Here is an 18,704-nt window from a genome sequence, read left to right on the forward strand (position 1 = left end):
CACTCTTACCTGAAAAAATTATTGTAATCCTATAATACATCTTAGTATAGCCAAGTATAACATATCACTGTGAGTCTATAAATCTGTGTTGGGATATTATAAGAACATTATAGTGATGCTGTGGGAGACAAAACAAACAAACAAAAAAAAAAACATACAGTGCTACACAATTACTGTACACTCACTTTTCTTTACCACAGACACAATGTCATTCCTTATTGTAACCAAGTATATCTTAAAGAAGCCATAGGACATAAAGATACCATACAATAAGATAAGGTATCTATAAACTCCCACCACAAACACAATACAAACCTAGTAGGAATATCAGAATATTTTAGTGATGCCATATAAGATCTAAAAAATAACATAACTACCATAAAGTCTCTATTGGAATATTATGGTCATCCCACAGGAAATAAAATAAAATAAACACCACAAAGAAAGACAAGGTCACCATAACTTCACTGTAGATTACAACTGTAAGTCCCTACAGGAATATTAGCACAATATTGCAGTGATTTTTTTTCTTCTTCTTCTTCCTAGGCCATGGTGTAGCCTGGAGTCTGTGAGAATCTCCTCCGAGCTTGTCTCTGGTGCGGACAATATTTTTCATGAACAAGGAAGGAGCGATGAGTTGGGTGTTATTAACCCTCCCTCCATCCGGCAGTCCATCCACTCGCAGGGCTCCTCCCGCCCCCTCCTGGCACTGCGCTCCGCTCATCAATAGGGAGCCCATTTGAATAATGTGTGAGCTCTTGGACTGGAGCCAATCAGCTGTCAGAGCACCGTGATAAATCGCAATGCATTATTGATAATAATAATTACGTTGACATGCGCATTTCTACTTGAGGGGCTAATTTTTCAAGCCGAAGAATTTGTAAAAGAAGGGGAGGAAATTGTCGGTAACTATTTGCTGCTGATGTTTGCACCATGTCGAGGCGCAAGCAAGCCAAGCCGCAGCACATCAACTCCGACGAGCCCGGCTCGGCAGAAAATGGTAAGTTTACACGGACACGACAGGAGAAACTCCACGGTTTTAAGCTCGCCGTAGCATGTTGCAAACTGCTGGGACTTTATCACAAAGTTAGAGACTAAGCTTCGTATCGCCCTGCTCACACTTTGACCTGTTTGCTGACCCTTGGAACTGGACAGGGATAAAACTTAACTTTCGCGTTAAACGATAAATTCATATTCACTCATGCTGTTGGAAAAAAAAAAAAAACTCCAATACAGGTGTTTCGTGAGCTCTGCTTTATCCAACATATCACTGTGAACTTTTTCCACTGTTACTTTTCTCACGTTTTGCCAAACGAAATTACGACCGACCCACAACTTTAACTCGAATATTTTCAAGTGGTCTAACTCCAAGTAATTAATTTTATTAGATACTGTGTTTTCTCTTTTTGGCTTTTGTTAAAGTATTGAACGTTACTCCCATTCAACTTCAGTGGCTTTTTGAGCGGTGTGCCTCCTACCTGTTGGATTTTGGTGAATTTACATTGTAGTTTACGGAGTTGTCTGTTGTTTTGGGGAAAACTAAACTGTATATAATCTGAGATCGATATGGTTGAGTTAGACGTCTTTCCCGTGTACAAGTTTTCATTCAAACAAAGATTCATCTGTACTTCTTTCAAACATAATTCTCTTGATTGTGAGGCTGTTTTTTTTTTTTTTTTTAAACTTGATGTTACGTCTGGGTATTGTCCTTTTTTGCATAATTTCGATTATCACTATTTGACTGTTTCTAACTTTTTTTCAGAGATTTGCTGTGGTCTGTTAAGTTTTCACAAGTTTATTAGTAAAAAGTCGTGCGTAATTGATGGACTTTTAAACAAAGGTGCCCAACAACTGTGTATGAAATGTGACTCGGGAGTAAGCTGACCTAAAGGCAATAAATCCCCCAGTTTAATGCATGACTGTTTCCTTTCGTACATATGTGGAGAGGTGGGGGATGGAGCAGTGGTCTTTTTGTGGAGACTGGGTGGGGGTGCGTTTTGGCGTTACCAAATGCAAACCCCAGCAGTGCCATGGCCCTCACCTAATGATTGTGAAGCCAGGGCACATTTTCAGTGAGACGCAGGGGGTTGTTAATTCGGACTTGCTATAGTAGAGTGTCTGATTTCTGAAAAATGGCTAATTTGTTTCTCCAGACTTGTGCCCGTTTAGTGAATTGAATGTTTAGTCTCGCCTCGTGTCATGAACCTTAGGAAAGGTGATCAGATTCAGGTCAGGCGCCATCAAGTGGTGGTCTGCACTAGTCGCGTTGCCTTTTCAATATTCACCTGATGGTCGACAGAGGCCGGTGCGCATCTTATATTTGGGAGTTTGAGCTGGACTCCATTTGCCGATTCATGGGCAAATCGTATCAGCTTCACCGAGGACCAACAGGACAAAAATTTCCCTCGATTGCGCTATAATAGAGCATGCCTTCTCTTTCACACCAATGCACCCATCGCTGACTTGTTTGACAATGAGATGACTCTGAATACAGTGCAATTTGCAACTTTTTGGCGCCGCTTCATGTTGCCTGCTGAGCAATTAACAAGTCTCAACAGTTTCGCTGGGCGAATGCAAACAGGTGGTCTACCCCCTCTCTGTGATGCATTAGCATTTGACAATGCACCCACTTGTGAAATGGCCTCTTGGTTAGCAGACAAATTAAACCCCCCACTTGGAGCACTTATCAGGATTTCACGTGTTGTTACAAAATATTAAAAGTTACTTTTCCTCATGCCAGATGTGTGTTTTTTTTTTTTTTTTTTTTTTTTTTTTGTCCAAGTGTTTGACAGTTTAGTGTTTTTGTAGTTCTGCTTTTTTTTCTTCCACACAGATTGTTACATGCTCTCACATTGTATTCACATTCATTATCCAACTTAAGTTTTGTAGGATTTCAATATGGCTTTAGTCCCTTACTGTAAAAATATTATCACACACAAGTTATGCTCTTAAAGAGCAGAGTAAATCACTAAGCCAGGAAGGGTTTTACATTTTGGAGTGGGGAAGCAATTTAATATCCTTGGTTCTATTGTCTCTCTGGATGTTTGCTTTTTGGTAATGTTAAGGTAGATGGTTGCCCTCTGCTGGCCCTGTGGACAAAAGACAAATCCAAGATCCTTTGACAATCAAATGAGTGTATGAACAGGTTTTGACACAACATCAATATCATTCTCTACAACAACACCAACACTGTTGGCTTCTTTCTGTCATCCAAGTGAAGGTGTATATCAAGCAATATTTTTGTGTGTGTTAATAATGCCCTCATTACAGTATGAATGTTGTAGGTTTTAAACGTCTGTTAATTTTGTTTTAGGAATTATTCCAGATGGTCAAGCTGATGAGACTGGGAATGAAGTGAAGCGGTTCAGAATGGAGAAGACAAGGGTCTGCAACAAGTGTTGTGCTGAGTTCTTTGATGAAGCTGAATTTATTGAACATGAGAAGAACTGCACTAAAAATCACCAGGTTGTCATCATGAAACATGGTGACGGCAATGAGGTGCCTGAGGAATATTCACAAGGTTCTCCTGATGGCCTCAATAGTGACCATGATGACGGCCGGTCCAGCAGTCATTCCCCATCAAATGTCAATATAGAATCGCTGGACAGAACAGAGGAAGAGACCAAAATGAATGCAGAGGACATGGGTCAGCAGGAACAGGCAGAGATGTCTGCTAGCCCGGAGATGTCTTTCCAGGCCTCACCCAAAATGCCAGATACAAATGTCACTCTGGAATCCATGGCTGCCACTAATGTGGCTGTCACTCAGTCTTCAAACAATACATCTTCTCCCTCACCTCAGGATGCCCTGCAGGCTATCCCGATGATCCTGGAACAGTTGGTGTGCCTCCAGCAACAGCAGCTACAGCAAATCCAGTTGACTGAACAAATTAGAATCCAAGTAGCCATGATGGCACCACAGGGTCTTCAGTCATCAGTAGGAGCAGCAGTGGACCCTCTGAAAGCCCTCGGTGCTCACCTCTCTCAGCAGCTTTCTGCTGCAGCAGCTCTGATAGGCAAAAGAACAGGAAGTCAAAGCCTTTCCATGGAAACCATGAAGCAAGGTAAACTACCTCATACCACTGGCATGGCCACCTCTCTGGCTGGAGGACTTGGGACAATGGCTTCTAAAACAGACATTTTGAAGGGCATTCCAGACCTGGCTAGCCGACTGCCAGCATTACTGCCACAGTCCTCAGGGGTCATGGCTTTCCCCGGCGCCTTCACTGGAATCCAAGCAGGGATTGACCCCTCTAAAAAAGGGAAAGGCAAGATACTGAACCTTCCACCTGAATCAAAGAATGGTGATTCATTATACAAGCACAAGTGTAAGTACTGCGGGAAGACCTTTGGGAATGACAGTGCTCTTCAGATTCACTTGCGTTCTCACACTGGAGAGAGGCCCTTCAAATGTAACATCTGTGGAAACCGTTTCACAACCAAAGGAAACCTCAAAGTACATTTCCAAAGGCATAAAGACAAGTATCCCAACATCAAGATGAATCCTCATCCTGTGCCAGAGCACCTCGACAATGTTCCCACCAGTAGTGGCATTCCCTATGGCATGTCCATGCCCATTGAAGAGTCCAGCATGGCTGAAATGAAACCTATGTTAGGCCATTCAGCTGCTGGTTTTCACCCATCATCCATACCAGGGTTCAAGACAACATTTGAGGGGTTTGGAGGGGACACATTTTCCCAGAGACCTTCCCCATCAGCAAGTGATGTTGCATCAGTTTCCTCAAATGTGTTTGGCCAAGAAACAGGGTTGGATCAGAACCAGGATTCTAAGGAATTGATTGGAGCTCTGCATCATATGAATGGTAATGCTATCTCAGGAGAGCAAAGCTCTGGAACAGCCAAACTTCAGCAGATGGTAGATGGTTTGGAGAAGAGGACCAATGACCCCAACGAGTGTGTCATCTGCCATAGGGTGCTCAGCTGCCAGAGCTCTCTCAAGATGCATTATCGTACACACACAGGTGAGAGGCCCTACAAGTGCAAAATCTGTGGTCGTGCTTTCTCCACAAAGGGCAACCTCAAGGCCCATTATGGAGTGCACAGGGCAAACACCCCTCTTAAAATGCAGCACTCATGTCCCATCTGTCAGAAGAAGTTCACAAATGCTGTGGTTCTGCAGCAGCACATTCGCATGCACATGGGAGGGCAGATCCCAAACACCCCCATGCCAGAAAACCAGTTTGAAGCTGCTGAGGCAATGGACTCCTCTTTACCAGATGAGAAGTCTGTGGATACCAATGGTTTTGATGCAAGCATGGAAGACCATGAAACAGAGCTTGACTCCCAGGAGAAGCCAAATGACACGTCAGATTCTCTCCCATCTACCTCTGAGGAACAGCCACAGCAGCATGGTCCCCCCGCCATGTTTTCCAGCCTAGATGTTTTGAAGAATCTCACCTCAGCTCTTGCATTGAAACGCCAGAGTAGCACAGCTTCAGAGAGTGAGGGAACACCCAAAGAATCCCCCTCAGTTCCTCGGGAGCAGGAATATCAGAATGGCCGTAGTCCTGCCATCTCTGATTCAGCCATGTCATTCCACTCCTCTTCCCCTTTGAACAACCATATGGGCAGTAGCAAGTCTCCTGAATCTGCCATGGCTGATGATTATGCCCGCAGTGGATCAAGGCCAGACTCTGATAGTGGCACTCAAGATGGCAATGAGTCAAGCGGAGCCCTTGACCTTACAGCACCCAGCAGCTTTACCCCTAAAGCAATTAAGGAAGAACCTGGTTTGCCCTTCAGTAATGGAGACTATGGTGAGTTAATTATTAATTAATTATTACAAGTCTTGTCATGTTGAGTGCTTATAGCTAATTAGTTGCTCATCTGTGTCTACAGCTCCTAGTCACATGCCTTTCATGAGGATACCTCCAAGTCTGGCCAGTCTGGAAATGAAGATTCCTCCAGAGAATCCCTTGGGCCAGCATGGTTTGTTTAGCTCCCAGATGCCTCAGGGAACAGGCATGTCCTCATCCACCACCAGTGCACCACGCCGATCAACCAAGCAGCATCTTTGTAATGTCTGTGGCAAGAACTTCTCCTCTGCCAGTGCCTTGCAGATCCATGAGCGCACTCACACAGGGGAGAAGCCTTTTGCCTGCACTATCTGTGGCAGGGCTTTCACCACCAAGGGAAATCTGAAGGTACATCATCTCAGTGTGATTCACATCCATTTGAAGATGACTTGCAAAGTTGTTAATATAGGCCCATATTGATCATTTTATTGTGTAATTTTGACTCATGCTGGTTTCTGTTAGTGTTTAAAGTGTTCAGCAACTAAAGCCTTTTGATGGTATTCTAATTGATTGTGTGCATGTTTGTTTTAGGTGCATGTTGGAACCCACATGTGGAACAACAACTCGAGGCGTGGCCAGCGTCTGTCTCTGGATAACCCCATGGCACTGATGGCAATGAGCTCAGAAGCTAAAATGTTGCCGGAGATGATGCAGGCCTCCAAAGAACTGGGTGCTCCACCAATGAACTTTGACCCCTCCCTGTGGAACCAGTATGCTGCTGCCTTCAGTGGTGGCCTGACCATGAAGACCAATGAAATTTCTGTCATCCAGGGTGGTGGGATCCCACTCCCTGGGAGCCTTGCTGGTGGGCCTCTGGTTGGATCAACTGGAGGCCTCATGAAGATGGATGGGTCTCACTCAGGGTTGCCTGCTACCATGGCTGAAATTGAGAAGAACAGCTCCGACAGCGTGCCAAAATCACAATTCCCACATTTCATGGAGGAGGGTAAAATTGCAGTTAATTAAGCTTCCGAGCGTCAATCAGCTTGTCTTGTCTAAATTGTTTTTGAATGTTAAAGGTGACAGCGTTAACTGCTCACCTTTTCCTCAATTACAGGTACAATCAATATTTCAAGTAAACCTTATTGAGTATAATTCTGCTTAAATTGTTTGTTTTTTCCCCAGTAACTTCATTAGTTCTCTTCTTCTCCTGATCTGAACAATTCACAAGTGTTATTTTTAGTTGAACTTGATGTAACTACTGTAGTTGTATTTACTGTTAATTTTTTTTATACATATGCGGGTATTTTTTTCTGACCTTTTTTTGGTGTATCCAGATGTTGAATGTATGAATTACTTGAAACTGCTTTATTTAAAATGTCTCCCTGACACATTTTTGAAGGATTGTGATGATAGTTGGACAAGTTTCAGGGCATGACTGATTATGGACACTGCATCTTGGTGTTCTCGGGACTAATTGGTGTGCTCAACCATATTCCTACATGACTACTTTCTTTCCTCTTGTGTGCCATAGATTTTATGAAATTGTACAGTTTTGTAGTGGTAAGTGTCATTGGCATGTTTCTTTTTGAAGAAAGGCTTTTGATCAGTTTGGAGACTTAAAGTGTTGACAAGTTGTTCCAGCATCCTGTCACTTTAAGTCAAGGTCTGCTTATTCAGTCATCAATTTTTGATCCCTGTAGGTTAAAACTGGTTTTGCAAGTGTTTAATGGACGCTGACATACAATAGTTAGTGTGACTCAAACTTTTTGCCAAGTGCCTAACCTGAATTGTACTTGTTGGCTAGATGTAGTTTTAATGCACCATAAGGTTGTAATGAAGGCCCAGTTAGACTGATAACACCAGTATGTTGTTACTAAGTTTTCATCAGTTTACAAAAATGTAGAAGTGTTCTTGTCTTCATATTCCACTTGTAGATCTGCAAACTTATTTTAGTTGGCTGAGACCTGAAGGCTGTGAAATTCTTCATGCTCTCATGCCTGCACTTTATATTTCAAACTTTGTTACATTTAATGGTTACATTTCAAGTCATGGCTTGGCATAACCATAATGGTTATACTGGCAAAAGGCAAATCAACAATTGTCATCTGCTCCTACTATATCCCAAGAAACCATTTTGTTCAATATTTGTTTTTTTCCTTCTTGAGCTCTCCTAGTTGCATACTTCTCAGACTTTGATTTTTTTTTTTTTTTTTTTTTTTTTGTGTGTGTGTTCTTGTATCAACTGTTACTTTTTAAAATATAATTTATACTACATAATGCTTGAGCTTAGGGGTTAATTTCTACCTCGTTTAGATTTTAGTTTTCCTCCATGTCCCCCTAATCTCAATGCAGTGCTCTGTACATTTTCCGATACATTCTTGAGTATGCTATATTCTTTCATTCTCAACCTGCTGAGTTGAACAGTAATGAATGTATGAGTGGACACTTTACACAACTCAGAATGGTCAGAATGGTTGTAGGCTCCTGCTGTACATTCCCCATTGATATGCATTTGCCAAGTTGTGCCTTCCTTTACGAAAAGCAAACCATGTCAAAACTGCTTTGAAGTTGTCTCTACAATTCAATGTTGTGCCAATTTGGCCTGTTTACAATGTAAATGTTTTCTTGTTTTCAGTTGTTTCCTTCACCTAAATGTTGATTTCTGATATTTTGAAAAATAAAATCAGGGTGACTTTTCAAGATTTTTGGTCTGTTATTCCACTACAGAGGAAATAGTTGCAGAACTTGATTCCTAGTGTAATTTCAAGTTTACACTCAAAAGATGAGAACCCTGTTCCACACCTCATAGGCTGGTTCACTAGTCTTGAGAGACGAGCTGGAGAGTTGCCCTGGCCACTGATGTGTATCTTATTGAAATATTACATTGCTTCTAATTTGCATCAAAATCTCTAATTTCCATACAGTCACCTTCAGATGACCATACATCTTTTGTGGCCTCTTGAACCAGCAGTAGCTCCTCTAATGACCCACTCAGACCATTACACCATCATCATTTTGCATCCTCAACAAAAAAAGATTTGCATCCACAATTAAAGCATGCTCTCCATTCATCTCTTTCTACAATTCCAGTTGAGGTCAACTCTAGTGGCCCTTTCTTTCACCACAATTACAAGATAATGCATGCCTTTGCAGACTCTACATGCAGGGTATAGGTGCACAAAACAAGAAATATAGATCCATAGGAGGCTGGAGGTACTGGAAAAGCAGTAGCGCCTATTCTAAACTGAGGATAGGATAATTGCTGGTGATCTGTGTCCAGTCATAAAATATCATAAAACCAGTGATGGGTCTTGCACGGGGGGTTCTTTAAGTGTGAGGATGAAACCCAAAGGGGTACTGTGGGATCTCCAGCAAAATAAAAAACCTATATAATTTCATTTTTACTTCACTTGAAAATAGGACAAAGAGTGGTGTTGAGTAGTTTATCTCATTATGTTTCTGTACTAGATGTCTGTGGTTGGGAGGAAATACAGTCAAATTGGGATCCATGGTTTATTTGGGACGCTTGCCATGATAACACTAGGGACCCTGGCCCTGATGTAGTCCAGCTGAGCGCAGCGCTGTCCCACTGACTGGAGCTGAGCGGTCCCATGAGTGGCAGCTGGGAAGCCTCCGCCCAGGACACACGGAGACAGCCCGGCTGACTGCCTACAGCTCCGAGCAGAGGCTGCCGGAATGACGGACAATATCCCCCTACAACCCGTGCGACGCCAGAAAAGACACGACAATAAACACAAGAATGGGTAAGGGCGTTGAACGGCACCGAAATCTAAAAACCAAGCAGTTTCTTTATGTTGTCGGCTCGGCGGCTGCTGCTGATGTCAGTGCTAATTGTTTACAGAATCGCGGCGTATTAGTCGACATCGTCTCTGGCTCGGAGCGGAGGCGTTAGTTAGGTCTCTTTGTTTTTTTTTTGCAGGTGTAAAATAAGATGCTCGGTTTGGAGAGAATTGCATAGGCCTGGTGATATAGGAGTGATGTGACCATCCAGTATGTATTGGAGAAAGAGCGGGGGCGCCGGGCAGGACACATCCTTGTTCCGGGTGCTGCTGTAGCAAGTGCATATGACGCCCATAGTCATATTAACTCCGCTGACTACACTGTCCAAGCACCGAAAGCACACAGAAACGGTGGCTGTGATTTCCAGCAGTGCATCCACAATTCACGTTAAGGCTAAATGTTGTGTTGTAGCATTACACGAGCACAGGGGCAGGCCTCATCCTCTTGAGAGATGATGGGCATCGCTAGCCTGCAGAAGCCTGTGGGGCTCGGCGGGCTGTCACAGGCATCACAGATGATGTCACCTCTAATATTAAAGGCCTACGCTTGTTCTCACGCAAAGCGCTCCAAACTGCAAAATAACACACAGTGTGCACACATTAATATAGGATGACTGTTTTTTCTGCAGTGAATAAGACAACAGTTAAAGTCTGATGCTAGGTGTTGGTGCGATAGGCCTTCATCCTGTTCACCTGTCCAGGGCTGGTCTCAGCTAATGGTGCAGTAGCCCTGCTAGAGAAACAATGACATGCTGTTCTGTGCGATATAGTTTAGGCTCTAGCTTTAATTTAATAAATGAATACACATGGTTTGCACTAGATCTTACACGTGCCTGAGAGGCTATCAGGCATCACACACTGAAATATGATTATTATTATTATTTTTTTTTTTGTTATTGGTTTGTTTACTAGAGGTAATCCAGTGAGATTACAGAATACAAGCATGGATATTCTGAGATGGCTCCCTATTCCCATAATCATCTCAGATGGGGGTTCCTGGAATAAAATTTTGTTAAATGGGGATCTGTGGCCTGATGTGTCTATACTGTATGTGGGTGTCCTTGACATGAGCACATATAGGCAGTCCTGATCTGGAGTATGCGAACAGAGCATGAGGCAGTCATACAGCATGTTTTAAAAATCAGATGCCATCGATAACCATTTCATGGGCCTGGCATGCAGTTTCTTGAGCAGTGAGAAACAAACTGCAAGAATTAGCTTCTGTATTAGTCATGATAATGGAATACAGACACAATGACTCATCTCTTTCAAATGTGACGTTTCCATCATTAAAAAACTGCATGCATATCGCTGAATAGAAACATTTAGTTGGCAACCGGTAATGGCCTAAACCAGCCGCCTCCATCAGCTTGAGTGATAGCATTACAAATGGCAAACTATGAAAGTAGACCTACTTATGTCTTTATTTTGTTTACTTATGAAGTAGGGCAGTTATCGATCATATGCAGTCACTGGCCTCTTGGTTAACTGACTGGAATGCGTTGTTTGGTCAAAGGGAGTGGCCAGTCTATTGCACTGCAGATGAAGTTAATATTTATTTTGTAAGGCCTAATCTGTTCAGTGTGTTGTCATGGCCCCTGTGCTCAGGCTTATAGTTGCTGTGAGGAACACATTAACCGAGAGATGTCTCAGGAAACTGTGCAGAAATAGAGGAAATATCTTTAGAGCTTTTTCACTCAACTCAACATAGAGTTGTGACTAAAACAGACAAATCAGCAATTATGTTATCAATTTATCATACATCTCGGTTGGATTTAAATTTGATATTCACATAACAGTTTCCAAGAATGTCTTACTAGGAAATACATTCTGAGATTCTGTGAATTTATTTCACTTCCTCTGCTTGTTTTTGCACAGGTGCTGTCCGTGGTCGCGGTGCTGTGGCATGGGTGACTTCCGTCCCCGCACGGTGTGGCTCGGCCACCCAGAAAAGAGGGAGCAGAGGTACCCCAGGAATGTCATTAACAACCAGAAGTACAACTTCTTCACCTTCCTGCCTGGGGTGAGTGTCAGAGGTCACCACTGCCACCGTCACTACCACTCACCTCTTGCAGCCTGATCCTCATTCACTGCCACCTTAGAGGCCTGGTTTATCCAGGCAAAGATTCATAACATGGGAACTCTCTGGACAAAATGGCTTTCACCTTGAAAGATTGTGTGTAATTTGGTAATTATGGAATTTAATTTCATGGTACCATTCCCCTCATTTAAATCTGCTCTAAGCAAGAGGATCAGATAAATGCCTGACATTTTAGTTTTACCTCTCCATAAATTAGCCTGTAAATGCTCAAGTCTTGTTTGTTTATAACCAGAGTATGCTATGAGAGTTTGTTAACATACCTATGGTCGAGAGGTCAGCATCGAGCTGGAGCTTTGGCCCAGTCCTTACTGTACCTGTCCGCTTTAAGGTCCTACCCAATCAGGCCCAGCAGGTCCCATGAATTTTGAGACCCAAACCTGAATTAAAATTTTTATAAGGGTACAACTACACACACAGATGCAAACACAAACACACAGAGACACAGATTAGCACAGAAGTAATTTACATACTAAGAATTAATACTGTAGTTTATGGGGCTATTCATGTGACAAATAAATAAACTAAAAAAGGCAAAAATAAATAAATAAGGCCCATGGCCGTCTAGGCCCGATGCCACAGGTGGAAAAAAGTCGTACATGACCAGAGCCCAGCATTTTTCCTTGGGGCACATCAGGCTCAGGCTGGCTTGCAGACCTTTACTCTGGACACACAGATTTTGGTTGCACTTGTCACTGAAATGACATACCAGAAGACATTTTTGTTGGGACTGCTGCAGGTCTGATCTCCAACCACCACAGCAAATTTGGTAAATGCAGTGTGACCTGATGTTGACATGATTGCCCTATATTTAAACAACACTTGATGACATCCTTTTGAAATATTAAATTTTGCAGGTAACAAACTCAAGATAGAGCCCTGTTAACATCAGTAATATTCAATAGTAAGTTTTACTGTAATGTCAGCAGTGGTGGTGTCCCCTTTTTCTTTATCTGTATTGAAATGAAGATGTTGAAAGGCAGTGACAAGAGGCACATAAGAGACTTTTTCAAGCTATTGTGGTCTCATAATATCAGATTATTATAATCACAATCTAAGAAGAGCTTGGCAGCAGCGGATGCAGCTGAGGTTGCAGACTCAGCTTCAGGTTTATACTGACAGTACTGACAGTGGTTACTCGGTGGTGCGTTTTCGGCTCTCGTATTTCCAGGCCTGATTTACATGTGCATTTGTTTCCAGACATTCAGTCGTCTTAAGATCTAGTGCCTTTTTTGTATATGAAATCAGACATTAAAAGTAGGCCATATTTGTTTAGAAAGCCAAAGACAAGTCTATAGCATTTTTGCATTGCAAAGTGGTAATGCTTTTGATTTTCTTATCCTCACAACGACAAGAAGCTCTGCGGACAAGGTCTCTACATCCTATTGGACTGTGTGTGTGTGTGTGTGTGTGTGTGTGTGTGTGTTTGCCTGTGCTTAACTTCTGTTTTTAATAGTTTGGGAAATAACACACTGTAGCTGTAAGAGGGCACATGTTTTCCTTCATGGTAATGTTGCACATTGGTGGTAATGAAATTGAGCATAAGTGTTACATCTAAACTTGACAGTGGTGCAAGAAAAGCTATGTGTTTGCACACTTTGCCAGATCTCTAAGTGTATTTATTTTGTGCTGAAATCAGCCGGCTCTGACACTAACAGCTCAGTTATGAACACACTGCACCACGCAGTGTTTTACATATACATATGGAATGCATGGTATTAGATTATGCATCTTCTGTGTAATTTTGATCATAGGTAAAACTGTCCGGTTGTAGGAAGAGCAATATTATAATCTACACATTCTCTATAAATTCTGTCTTTGGAAGTCATCCCTCATAATAAATGGAAATTGATTAGCACAGTAGTTTATTGAGGTGAAAAAAAAAAAAACAAAAACGTCGGTGTTCACTGTGCTCCATTTCTAGATGTGACTGTTTGTGTTCACAGGTGCTGTTCAATCAGTTCAAGTACTTCTTCAACTTGTACTTTCTGCTCCTGGCCTGCTCTCAGTTTGTGAATGAGCTGCGGTTAGGTGCCCTCTACACCTACTGGGTGCCTTTGGTAAGCAGCATTTGACAAAGCTTTGGTCCCTGTGACTGTTCATTATACTGATTAATAAATTGCACACCCTGTATCAAATCTGTGTTCATTTCATATCGTTGGAAATGTAGAATAATTTACTTTGAGAAATGAAGCTGCTAATTGTCACATTTCTCCCTCCAGGGCATCGTGCTGATTATTACCATGATTAGAGAGGCAGTTGAAGAGATTAGATGTTACCTCCGGGACAAAGAAGTTAACTCGCAGATTTATAGCAAGCTTTCAACAAGAGGTAAGAATCTGAAGCTTGGGCTGCGTTAGTTACACTTTGTTTGAGCCGATATCTGAACGGTGCTGTTTATTTTTCAGCATCAGCGTCTATTAACTGTAGGAGGTTGGTCCTATTAAAACTTATTGGGGCTAGGGGAAATGGTGGTTTAATTCAAAGCAGAGATGTAAAAGTGTACATAAGAGGCCTTGGAATAAAGTGCTACCAGCAATAAAATGCAGGAGACCTCTTGTGGTTTCCATCACTTTTCCCCTTTGATGTGGCAGCTTGCTTTTCCCATAAACACAGTGACTGCTTGCCTCCATGATAGCAGCCCCAGTGCATATCTCAGTGCACGGGGAGCTGTGGTTTATGGAAACTTAATGGTGTGAGATGCTGTGTTTTGAGCGCAGGAAGAAACTTATTATCCTTTGTTTTTGTTAAAGTCGTGATGACGATTTGTTAGATCAGTTGGAACAGAGCAGCAAATATGCACCAAGTCTTGGTGTCCTATCATTTTACACCAAGCGGGACCTTTCTCATATTTTGTCTCTGAAAGACGTCAAACTGTTGCCTCCTGTCTCTTGTAAAGTACCCCCTAGCATTTTATTGTGTAAATGGAACAGAGCACAATGTGAAGTCCCATGAACCTAATGCATAGCAATATTAATGTGCTTTAATGTCTTACATATGCAAAACCCAGAGGTCACGGCAGAGGTCATGGGTCAGCGACCCCCTCCAAACAATTTTGCCTGTTCATTCCAAAAGGAATGAGAGAAAAGGCTCAACTCCCCCAGCATTCTTTCAGATCTGCACGGAAAATTACTTTCCCAAATTCAGTGGGGTGACTGGTGGGGCACGCAGATCAACAGTTCACCTCTTGCATAGATACAAAGAAGGCATTTTTGTTGATTTATTTGTATAGCCAAAAGAACTGAGAAGTATAGATAGGGTGTGTTTTTTTTAAAATTGTATCTTTCAATGGCATTAATGGTAACAGGATGTCTCACTGCCATAAATCCTGTAAAATCCCTGCTGAATGTTTACATGGACAGGTCAGATTTTTACTTTGTTTGGCTGCATTCAGTCAAGATCAGGCAATGATTGGCACCTTTACATTTCAATTCTCTTTCCCTCTTTAATGCACAGAATGTAGCTCGGGGATAGTGAATGGCTCATAAGCATTCATTTTATCTTTTCAGGCACAGTGAAGGTTAAAAGCAGTGGAATTCAAGTCGGCGACCTTATAATTGTGGAAAAGGTTTGTACATTGTCTAGCAGAAATGTATTAAATATTGTCTCTTGTGCATCTGTGTATAGGCTTGCTTTTTCAGATTGTCAAGTTTCCATTTAGATGACAAAGAATAATGAGCGGGTTGTTAATCTTCTATGCCAGACTGGTGACTGAGGTGAAAGGGGTTAGTAAAGATTTTGTAATCTTGTGATCAATGCTGAGCTTCAGCCTGTCAAACTCAATGCACACATGACAGACATGAACTTAAAATGCCCTTAATTTGATCTCAAACACAAATTGAATGAAGTACTATTTATTGATACTTTTTTTTTTTTTTTTTTTTATCTTGAAACGCCATTAATGGTATGTAGTTTAAATATCCAAGTGAGTTCCATTTCTTGGGCAGTTGGTTTGAGCGATCTGTCTTTTGCTCTTCTTGTGGACAGAGTGGATTCTTTAAAGTCTAAAGTCTTTGTACATGAAATATGAGAAGTGACTCCTGTCTTCAGTTTCCAACTGGGGGCTTCTTTTTGAATCACTCACTTCAAGACAGCTGAAGGAAAGGTCACACATGTTGTTCTACGTAATATGACTGAGTGATTTAAAGCTTGGCATATAAAGATGATAAAATCCAAACTCCTCCTGTAGAGCTCAAACAAAAGCTTGGCAAAAAGAAACGCTGGAATTTGGATGTTAACTAATGTAAAGGGCTGTAATGCGTCTTTATTAGACCATCACTTAACAATAGTCCACGCACAGTTCAGTATTTGAAAATCTGTCAAGGTGAATCGAGTGGGGAATTCATCTTGCAGTAACTGTAGTATAGCGGCGGGTCAAGCAGAGTGTAAAATCTGCTCAGGGTCCTGTTCAGGCCAAGGCAGGATGATTTGCTGGAGGGCTTATTATTTTGACTGACTGACTGACTGCCGGTAACGTGGCACATGAAAAGCAGCAGTCTTACTTTTCCTACACTTAAGGAGCACAGGAGGAGGAGGAGAGGTGCAGTATCAGGAAGTGATGTTGAAGTCATGTTTTTCTTTTCTGTCTTTCTTTGTAGAACCAGCGTGTTCCTGCTGACATGATCTTTTTAAGGACCTCTGAAAGAAATGGTAAACATCTGCTGGTCATTCATCCAGTGCTCCACAACAGGCTAGTGGGCTGGCTGGGGAAATGGCTTGTTTAAAAAGGCGCTGAGGTGCATGGATTAGCCCTGAGCCAGGACAGGAAGTCCTACAATGTCTAAATTGTAATTGGGTCCAGTACTAAAACTATCGCTCTCAGTGCAGCGTGCAGGCAAGCTGCTGTTTTATTTCATTCTGATGATGGCAGGGGAAAAGACGTGTCCTTTCTTTGTCTTTGTCTATGACATCCCCCTCAGCCTAATTTTGTCTTTCAAATAAGATAATGAAAAGGACAATCGAGGCGCATGAAAACAAAATATAAAATGCAAAGAGAAAACAGGAGACCATGAAGATGCCTGATCTGAATAGTCAAATGCGCAGTGCAAGATTTGTCAGCGATCACACAAACCTATTGAACTGCACTGCATTGTTTATTTACACAGAAACAAAAGACACACGAGACCTTTTGAAATAACAGCCTTTGACAACAAGATTGAGGGACAGCACATGAAAAGGTGGTCATCACAGAGACATAATGTTTTGTTGAAGGCTTCTAGAAACCCAATCAGGAGCTGTAAGAGAAACTAGATGCATGTTGTTGTTGCGTCTTCCTGTTAGGGGAAGAAAAACAACAGGTTTGTTTTACTGGAAATAGAGCTCGGTTATCTCCCTTCCATGTGGAGGCCATTAGGTCAGTTATGAAGAGCCTAGGCCAGGAGTGGGCAGGATGACGCATGCAGGCCGAGGGGGGATGGGCGAGGGTGGATGGCTCTACTTTTATCCCTGCTTGGTCTGAGACCCTTTTTAGAAAAGCTGCTGTAACATGTGTAGCTGCTTGCTGAAATTTGGTGGATGAACAATCTCATTTTATGGATTTATTCAAAGTGAAAATTTGAAAATGAATGAGCATCAGAACAGATGACAAAAGTTGAAACAAGCAACAGTAGAAGTTATCTTCTGTGTTTGATGTGTTGAATCATGCACAGAATTATTTCTATCCTGTATAGGAGAGAGATGGTGTTGTCCTTTTACTCAGCTGAAAAGCCTGTCTAGTGGTGCCCCCTAGAGGCAAATGCATCTCCGTCTCACATCAGTCGCCCACTCTTCTCCTCCTCTCCCAGGCTCCTGTTTCCTGCGGACTGACCAGCTGGATGGAGAGACTGACTGGAAACTGCGCCTCCCAGTGGCCTGCACACAGAGGCTGCCCACAGCTGCTGTGAGTCACAGGGCTGAGGAGCAGCCAGCACAGCACTGAAAATGACATTTTGCAGTGCAGTTACTTAAGAATAAAAAATAAACACTAATCAGTTGTAAGGGCAGTGTAACCATTTAAATGGATTTTCTGACTAGAGGGTCGCAACATCCCCAAACCCTTTAGAAGTGGCCTTGAGAAAAAAAAAAAAATAGTCCACTGTTATGCATATGGTTTTTGAAGGCCAGTATTAATACTAATATTTAGCTTTTCATACAAAGACATTACAAGCCCTTAAAAAGCAGTTAGAACATCATGTGGCATTGAAACCAAAACCAATGAAATTTATTTCAGAGCTAGGGACAGTTTTGATATGTTGTGAAAATGAAATATTGGGAATGTAAATGAAGAATTGGTTTGTGGAAAAAAAATGTGTGATGTCTGATGAGCAAAGACAGGTTTAGCAGCAGTTTGTTTGTATGCCTTTTTTTTTTTTTTTTTTTTTAACTTTTATGACAGACTGCCTTTATTGCTTTTTCCTGTGCAATTATCTCGAAGCTTTATTGTTGCTGCCTTTCAGGACCTTCTCCAAATCAGGTCATATGTGTACGCAGAGGAACCAAACATTGACATCCATAACTTTATTGGAACTTTCACCCGGGTGAGTCTTTACATCATTTTGTGCCCCTGCTTTATTTTTTTGGATCCCTCAGAGAATAATAGCTATTTTCTATTGTTTCATAGGTTTTAATTACATTTTAATACTGTGCCACTCAGTATATTTGCATGTTGTTATCTCTTACAGGAAGATGGAGACCCTCCAGTCAACGAAAGTCTGAGCATTGAGAACACGCTGTGGGCCAGCACTGTCATCGCCTCTGGTAAATATGTGGCTGACGCGGTGGTGCAGCTCCGCCGGTGAAGCAGCTAATAACCAGGAAGTAACCAGGACCAGACTTCTCTCTCAGCTCACGGGGCTGCGATGAAGCATTACTTCCTTCACAATTGATCTGCTGATGCCTCGTCTTTTTAAACACACACACACACACACACATGAACAGAAAGAGGCAATCAGACATTCGGGCATTTATAAATAGCTCTGGGGCAGCGAACCACAATGGTGAAGAAAGCGTCCTTCTTCCATAGTAGAGTGAATGCACTTTAACCTGTGTAGCAGATGTTAGCTATTAAGTA

The 18,704-nt window shown here is 42.1% G+C and overlaps 2 protein-coding genes across 2 annotated transcripts in view; both read left to right on the forward strand.

Annotated features, from left to right (window-relative positions):
• The first annotated feature begins 842 nt into the window (after positions 1 to 842).
• On the forward strand, positions 843 to 8,460 carry sall4 (spalt-like transcription factor 4). The gene is made up of 4 exons (XM_030055476.1): positions 843 to 1,000; positions 3,314 to 5,776; positions 5,859 to 6,163; positions 6,347 to 8,460. The coding sequence occupies exons 1-4, from the start codon at positions 934 to 936 to the stop codon at positions 6,779 to 6,781; spliced, it is 3,270 nt and encodes a 1,089-aa protein (XP_029911336.1). The 5' UTR covers positions 843 to 933; the 3' UTR covers positions 6,782 to 8,460.
• Positions 8,461 to 9,417: 957 nt separating this feature from the next.
• The window catches only part of atp9a (ATPase phospholipid transporting 9A), a 32,179-nt gene continuing 22,892 nt past the window's right edge, over positions 9,418 to 18,704 (forward strand). The window contains exons 1-9 of the mRNA XM_030055478.1: positions 9,418 to 9,522; positions 11,437 to 11,581; positions 13,603 to 13,716; positions 13,879 to 13,987; positions 15,166 to 15,224; positions 16,255 to 16,306; positions 17,440 to 17,534; positions 18,091 to 18,171; positions 18,316 to 18,391. Of these exons, the coding sequence (XP_029911338.1) occupies positions 9,455 to 9,522; positions 11,437 to 11,581; positions 13,603 to 13,716; positions 13,879 to 13,987; positions 15,166 to 15,224; positions 16,255 to 16,306; positions 17,440 to 17,534; positions 18,091 to 18,171; positions 18,316 to 18,391 (799 nt within the window). The 5' untranslated portion in view covers positions 9,418 to 9,454. The remainder of the gene's footprint in view (positions 9,523 to 11,436; positions 11,582 to 13,602; positions 13,717 to 13,878; positions 13,988 to 15,165; positions 15,225 to 16,254; positions 16,307 to 17,439; positions 17,535 to 18,090; positions 18,172 to 18,315; positions 18,392 to 18,704) is intronic.

Source organism: Myripristis murdjan, chromosome 7 (assembly GCF_902150065.1).
Source record: "Myripristis murdjan chromosome 7, fMyrMur1.1, whole genome shotgun sequence".
Lineage (NCBI taxonomy): Eukaryota > Metazoa > Chordata > Actinopteri > Holocentriformes > Holocentridae > Myripristis > Myripristis murdjan.